This window comes from Conger conger, chromosome 2, assembly GCF_963514075.1.
Source record: "Conger conger chromosome 2, fConCon1.1, whole genome shotgun sequence".
Lineage (NCBI taxonomy): Eukaryota > Metazoa > Chordata > Actinopteri > Anguilliformes > Congridae > Conger > Conger conger.
In genome coordinates, this window is record NC_083761.1 from 29,727,569 (window position 1) to 29,734,787 (window position 7,219).

At 38.7% G+C, this 7,219-nt stretch overlaps 1 protein-coding gene across 1 annotated transcript in view; it reads right to left on the reverse strand.

The window, feature by feature from the left end:
• Window positions 1-4,541, reverse strand: part of tut1 (terminal uridylyl transferase 1, U6 snRNA-specific) — a 36,144-nt gene extending 31,603 nt beyond the window's left edge. Inside the window, exons 1-2 of the mRNA XM_061221366.1 lie at window positions 4,342-4,541; window positions 14-204 (exon numbers count right to left, since the gene is read on the reverse strand). Of these exons, the coding sequence (XP_061077350.1) occupies window positions 14-204; window positions 4,342-4,420 (270 nt within the window). The 5' untranslated portion in view covers window positions 4,421-4,541. The remainder of the gene's footprint in view (window positions 1-13; window positions 205-4,341) is intronic.
• Window positions 4,542-7,219: the final 2,678 nt, after the last annotated feature.

Below are 7,219 nucleotides of genomic sequence, written 5' to 3' on the forward strand. Positions count from 1 at the left end.
TCTGAGAACCAACCTTTTTCTTGTCAATAATGACTTCTGCTACAGATCCAAAGTGCTGGAAGTAGTCGATCAACTGCAGCTGAGATGTCTCACGTGCAAACCCAGTTACAAACAGGCTGCTCTCTGCCTGTGCCTTGCGGGTTGCACGTACACTGGACAGCTTCTGATGCTTTCGACCTTTCAAATGATCATCAAGACTGGCTTCTGCACAGAGCAACACAAAGAAGTTAAATAATAAAGATATTATGCATACTAATGATGTCATTACTGTCCAATGTTGCATTTAGATAAAGCAAAAGAATTGGTGCAATGAAAGTACATAAGCTGCTAGAGTACACTACGTCACGGTGCTTGTCACAAATGTTTTGACTGTTGTGGGTTCCCTGGTTTCTGATGAAGACCTTTGAGGTTGAAATGTCACAGCATTCATGGGTCAATAAATGACAAGATTTTTTTTTGTAGCAAAAAGCTAGTGCGTGAGCCACAATTTTTGCCATTTTTTGTCAGTTCCATGACTTTCCCCATTTTAGCAGTTTTTTTGTAACACATTGGTTGGCCCGCCACTAGGAGATTCTTGCCGCGACTGCAAGCAAGTGCATAAAATTATCCAATTTCTCATCAATAATCTGGATGTGATTGTTACTGCGCAGCATGCAGTAGCACATTCCCTGATGCACAATCCATCAGCCTCGTCCTGTCCTGCTCACAACTTTATTTGCATCTTGAAACTCCGATGAGACCTCAATTTGCCCTGGCCAGTGAAATAAAGTCAAGGTATGAGAAACGATGTACAGTACTCTATGGTGAAGGAGTGTTACGTATTGCATGTGTAGACACCTTACTGTTTTGCATCATTAGGCTACCATGTGTATAAAATGAGAAAGACATCTTTAATGTTCCTAATAATGAATGAAGATAATGGCAAAATTTATATGGGAAACACTGTATTTTATTTTGGACAGTAAAGGCATAGGTCAACTTTAATGGCATAGTTCACATTTTTAGACCTCGGTCCACCGAGCTACTCTCATAAATTCTTAAAGTTACAGAAAGATGCCATATTCGGCAGACAATGTACAACAGTGTGTTTGTTATGATTGTGAAGCTGCATGTGTTCCACTTTGGGGAACAGCTATGTTGGCAATCAGATTACACTCTGGGAATGTGCATTTACACCTGTGTTTTTATGTGATCAAGCACTATCCTATTGCAATTTGAACACCTGAAATGCATAATTAATGCCAGGTGGGTCTTTCCATTAAAAATCTATCAGAAGTGTGGGGGATAAACATTCCAGTTCTGCTCAAAATGTTACTTTATATATTCAGTAGAGAACATGCAAAAAATGTGGCTTCGTGACAAGTCTCTGACTGAGTGGCCTAGTCCAGACTTAAACCCCATACAACATCTGTGGAGAGCCCGGAAGATGGCAGTTCACAGACGCTTCCCATCCAATCTGATGGATCTTGAGAGGATCTGCCAGGAAGAATGGGATAAACTTCCCAAATCCAGGTGGGACTCAAAGCTGTAATTGCTGACAAAGAGGCTTCTACAAAGGACTGAATTAAGGGCCTGACTACTTATGTAAATGAGAAATTACGGTTTTACTAAATGTGCAAAAATGTCTCAAAACTTTGTCATTTAAAATGAGTAGTTTGCTTTAACAAAGACGTTATAGTTTTTATAGCAGCGATACACAGGGTCCAAGCATATATAGCTTTCAGCTTTAATGTTATATTATCATAACAATGACCCGTTGTTCCCTGTTCCCTTTGTGGTGCAAAAATGCCTCCGTTCTAAATCATGTCTGTTAAAGCAAAACAGCTTTGCTTCACAAGCCGACATAATTCCTTATAAGGCATAAAAGAGGATTGGATATTTATGGATTCATGGTATTGTTTGAATTTTAATGGTTGAGGCGTAGACTTTAACCAATATTTCATATTCTTAAGCTTTCATTCACATGTTTTCAGCTTGCCTTGGCCACCAGGAGGCGCACTTGTGTACTAGGCTATTTGTTTGAATTGACGTACATAGCCTAAAAAATGCAAATCAAACAATAGCTATACATTTGGTGAACATTAATACAGCCTTAGTGGCCAGTAAAAATAGATGGTGACAGTTTTTTTCAACCCTGTCCGTCATGTTGACGGATTATGATTTATTCTAGAGCAGTGGTTCTTAACCGTATTGGAGGTACTGAACCCTGCAAGCTTCATCAGTGCATTCACCGAACACTTTGCAATTGGAAAAATAAAAAATGATTTCTTCAAAACATAGGTATATATTTTATGACCACTGCCGAACCCCTGAGACTGTCTCAACGAATCCCTGGGGTTCGATCGAACCCAGGTTAAGAACCACTGTTCCACTGTTCTAGAGTCTCACTCCCGTAAATGCATTCAGCAAAAGTAGCTAAGCAATGTATAATTTTTGTTGGAAAGGCAAGTGGTCCAAAACTAAAGTAAAACTAGAGTTTTATGGCTATATTGACAAATTTTGATAACACAATAAATATTTATGCAAGCAAATAAACATGACAAAGTGTCTATTTAAGTTTGGTTTATTGTCACCGTCATTTTTAAATAGCTGTAAGGTGGTGAAGATATGCTTGCCTCTCTGTCAGGCAAAATTTCGGGAGGCAGCAGTTAAGTCTAACCAATGGTGCAAATGCATGTGAGAACTTATCACTCCAATATATCTCTGTATGAGAAGCTCATTTTCTTACAAAGCTTTTTTATAGGCTTTACCAGATGACAACTGAAGCTAGGCTTCTATTTAGGCAAAGACTCAGGGTCACAATCTACATTGATTCTTCTGTTAAAAATAAATGCATAGATCTCAATGGGAATTGGGGGGACTAGATTCAGCTGTAAATTATGCTGATACAGTACGGAACATACATGTTGGCTAGATGGCTCTAAATCTTCAAGGGTCCAATGTATCAAGGTACCAAATGAGCCTCAAACCATCATGCTGCTGCCAGATATGCAGAAGATACTACTACATTTTCATGTTGAACTCAATTGAGAAATATTCAGGAAAAACAATTATTGTTGGTATATCTGGCAGCAGCACAGTGGTTTGAGGCCCATTTGACACATTGGACCCTTCATGACTTCATTTAACCAACATATTTTACAGCTGAAAATAGTCCCATCCTCCAATTCCTATAGAGATCCATTCAAATACAAAGAGTTTTAGCATTGCTTGTAGGACAACCTGAAAATAAGATATCCAGACAATAATGATGCTGATAGGTTACAGACATCAGGAAGTCATGGCATGCAAAGGATATGCAACCAAATACAAACCATGACCATTTCTCATTATGTTCATTTGTCTCAAACACGGAAACAGGGGACTCCATATAAAAAGTGCTGTAATTCACTGTTTCCAATATCCAATGTGTAGAATATTTCACAAAGTAATCTTTCTTGGGCAAAAATAATTATCTTAGTGGGTAATATGGATGCATACATTTAACCTCAATATCCATGTGTTCTTCATCTATTGTATTAGCCAGTCCAATCCAGAAAAAAATCATCATAACAGCAAACTAAAAAAATCGTATGGTTGAACAGGTTGATGTTACAACATGCCCAAAAAAGATGACATGTCTGGTACTTCATATCAGTATGGTGTCATCCTGTTACAAATGGTAAGACATCCATCTCGACCATCTTCTCTCAATTGTAGCAGTTATGTGAAATATGTTCCCCCTCAGTTGTGGTGGCTTTTACAATATAACACCTGATTTTAATGTTACATCATTTTGTTTATCTATTGAATATTCATAGGTGATGGATAGTGAGATGACAAGTACAAGACTACTTCTCATTGTATTGTTTTCTGTTGATCATTGAAGAGATTATCGAAATGGCATGACCATGTGACTGGTTGTCAATTTAACCTTGTTTAACAGGGTGGTCAGTGTTTACCAGCTCAAAGCGGCCTAAGTCATCAGGTAAAGCATGGCACTAACGGGTTCGATTTTCACCATTGGTGATAGTGTGTTTGCGTCACCAAAAATTCTGGCCACGAGCCGCCACGAGGCTACATGTCAGGCACTCTTCAAGATTCTTTGGGACAGCGCTTGTCGAAAGTGCTGCTACCAAAACGAAGGTAGCGATTCGCTTACAGGCACATTTGTCCGCGATGTAAGTAACATTAAACGGATCCGGGCTTTCCACGATAAGAAGAACTTTTAAGACAACGTTAGCTAGCTAGTCTTACTCGTTTCAAAACATATGTTATATGAGCATGTGTTCGGTAACGTTAAACAATTCGTATAAGTTAGCTAGCTAATGCTAGACGGCGAACATCAGCAATGAAACTTACTGTTAGGTACATGAATATCACAAAGTTTGCAGTGGTATCCCCCTTTCAAAACCGACTGAATGTCACTGTTGAACTCCATGTTTTAGTTATTCATTCCAAACTAAATTAAGCTTTCGTAGAGTGGACAGCTACTTCTAAAAGCTACTCGTTGGAATGTTAAATCTCCCTCCAGAATGTGTTTTCCTTCTTTCCGAGTTATTTCTTTTCTTCTTTGTTTTTGACATTATAGTAATCTTAACCAACGTTAAATGTGCATATCGCCACCTACTGTACAGGAGTGTGTAGTTCATGCATTCATTGGAGAAAAAAATGGATAAAGTGCATCGAGATCATTGAAATGCATTGTACTCTTAAACCGCTTACGTGCTCCGAATGCACCTAGCGAGCACGCATCCATACCAGGCAACCAGGGTTTGCCATTCTATGAGAAGCTCGCAAGCTCCAGTGGGTAGTCCAGCTTCTCCGTATTGTGCAGTGGAAAACCCACTGGCCAAACCCCAATCTATAGGTTCTGGGCTGGACAACTGGCTGAAAGCTCTGAACTCACCTATCTGGCCATCTGTCAAAATAAAAATGTATTTCTGCAAGGAAACATCTATTGACAAGAATAAGAACATTTAGAAAATAATTGCTGGATAATTATAAATAGGACAGCCTAAATCCTTTGAAATCAAACTTTGAAAACTTTTTAAGGATTAAACCCTTTAATGATATTATGATGTTGTAACCTGTAATATTTATTATACTTAACATTAGAAGGGGCAGGCCTGTAGCGTAGTGATTAAGGTAAATGACTGGGACATGCAATGTCGATGGTTCTAATCCCGGTGTAGCCACAATAAGATCCACAAAGCCGTTGGGCCCTTGAGCAAGGCCCTGCTCATTGCTCCAGGGGAGGATTGTCTCCTGCTTAGTCTAATCAACTCTACTGTTATGTTATTTGCCGCAGCTGAGTTGACCTCTGTAGAACATTAAGACCACAACTCAAGCTGCAGATGTACGCCATTTGTTATCTTGCTGGCACTGAAGAAGAGCGCTGTAAACACACACCAGGCCATTCCTTTCACATATGAATGAAATCCTAAAATACTGTCAAAGCATAGCAGTTTTGCACTTGCCTTTTAATACTTGCTTTGCAGAATCTCTGGAATTTGTGACAAAAGATAATAATAATGCATCCAAATGACAGGATATTGGAGTTTGAAATTACAATTACGATGTGATAAAACTCCCTTTTCCAAAACATTTCTTCAAGAGAAAACCTGTGAAAGGGATTGTGTGCAGGGGACGAAAATCCTATTGACTCCAGTTGGTGGGGAGGTTGCAGATATGTGTAGGTTTGGGGAGAGAACTGGAAGTAATCGTGTGATGGGATAGGTGAAGGGTGGACACTGGTGTAGGCCTGGAGCTGTGGAGGCAACTGGCAGCTGGTTGGGGCATGAGGTTGGGAGCTGGTAGAGGGATCGGGGTGGGGGGGGGGGGGGACTGCAGAGTGGAGGCTGTTTGGTGTAAAAAAGGGTTGTGAAAAGAACAGGGGGTTGCAGGCTATTATGTGCAATTCGATTCTCCACAAAGGCTTACTTTGTTACACACATACACACATCACAATACATGATAGTTGGAAACAAAACTCTATGAGCCTGGGGCTATTTGTTTTCGTCCTCAGAATCACACCCATTTTAGAGGGGATTTGGTTTAAACGTGAACATACCATTAAACTGCATTGTTTATTTTCCTTTTTTCAGTTACAGTAATATTCAAAACTTGAGAAATTTAGAAACAAAATACAATTTGTCTCAATTAAGGTAACATAAAAATGTAGGAGAACTATAGTGTAGACATTGATAATGTTGTAAATGTGTAATGATTTTATGGATTATCTACATTGATGTACAAAGGCCCATTTTATGCAACCATCACTCCGGTTTTCCAGGAAAGAATAGTTTCAAGTACAAAGTACAAAGTTCTTATTTGAAGTTGAAATCATTATTTCAAATGTCTTGACTGTAATTTCGATTCATTTTGAAACTTATTTGATGGATAAAACGATTTCATGAAAAATACGACATTTGAGCGATTCAATTTTTGAACTGTAGTGTATGTTAATTGTTTATAGTAGGAGACACTACAGTATGTGCACATCCTGTAACATACACAAGTTTGTACACACACAAGCCAACAACATAAAATTCTTTAGGTGGATATGGGGCCCATAAAACCTTTTTACCCTTTTACCCAGGTATTGGGGAAAATTTCTGTGCCACCTGTTAAACTGCACAATGCATCACTGCATCTTTTGTTTGTTTTGATTGATAGACACAGTAGTACTAGTATAGTACACAGAACAATAGTTAAATGTATTGTTTGAAGTAAAAATAAATAAGAAAAATCTAACTATTATTGACTTGGCTCGAATAAACCACTGCCCTGAAGAACACAAGCTGATTAATTTTGACATGATTTCATACTGGCTATGGATGATGGGCATGGCAACGAATGCTGTTTTGTCAAAGGAAATATTTCTGATTAATATGTTGGCCACACCAAGACTGTTGTTCAACTCCCAAACTCTGTAACATCCAATGCTGGATGATGATAGGGGATACTAGAAATAAGACTCCTTATGACAAAACTTTTGGAAAATCACAAAAGTGTCAGTAGCTGCTTTCACAATATTGTGAACAATGTCCGCAAGCAAAGTCATCTACAGTTTGTACAGTTATTACCATCCCCTGAAGACAGGGTGCACTTTTCAGTCACTACCTTTCTGTACTGTTCTGCATAATCATGAGGCACCAATTGGCCATCATAATGGAAATGCATTAATTCGTGTCCTTTCTTTAGTTTTGATGCCTCTACATCTGGTATTTCTGAAAGT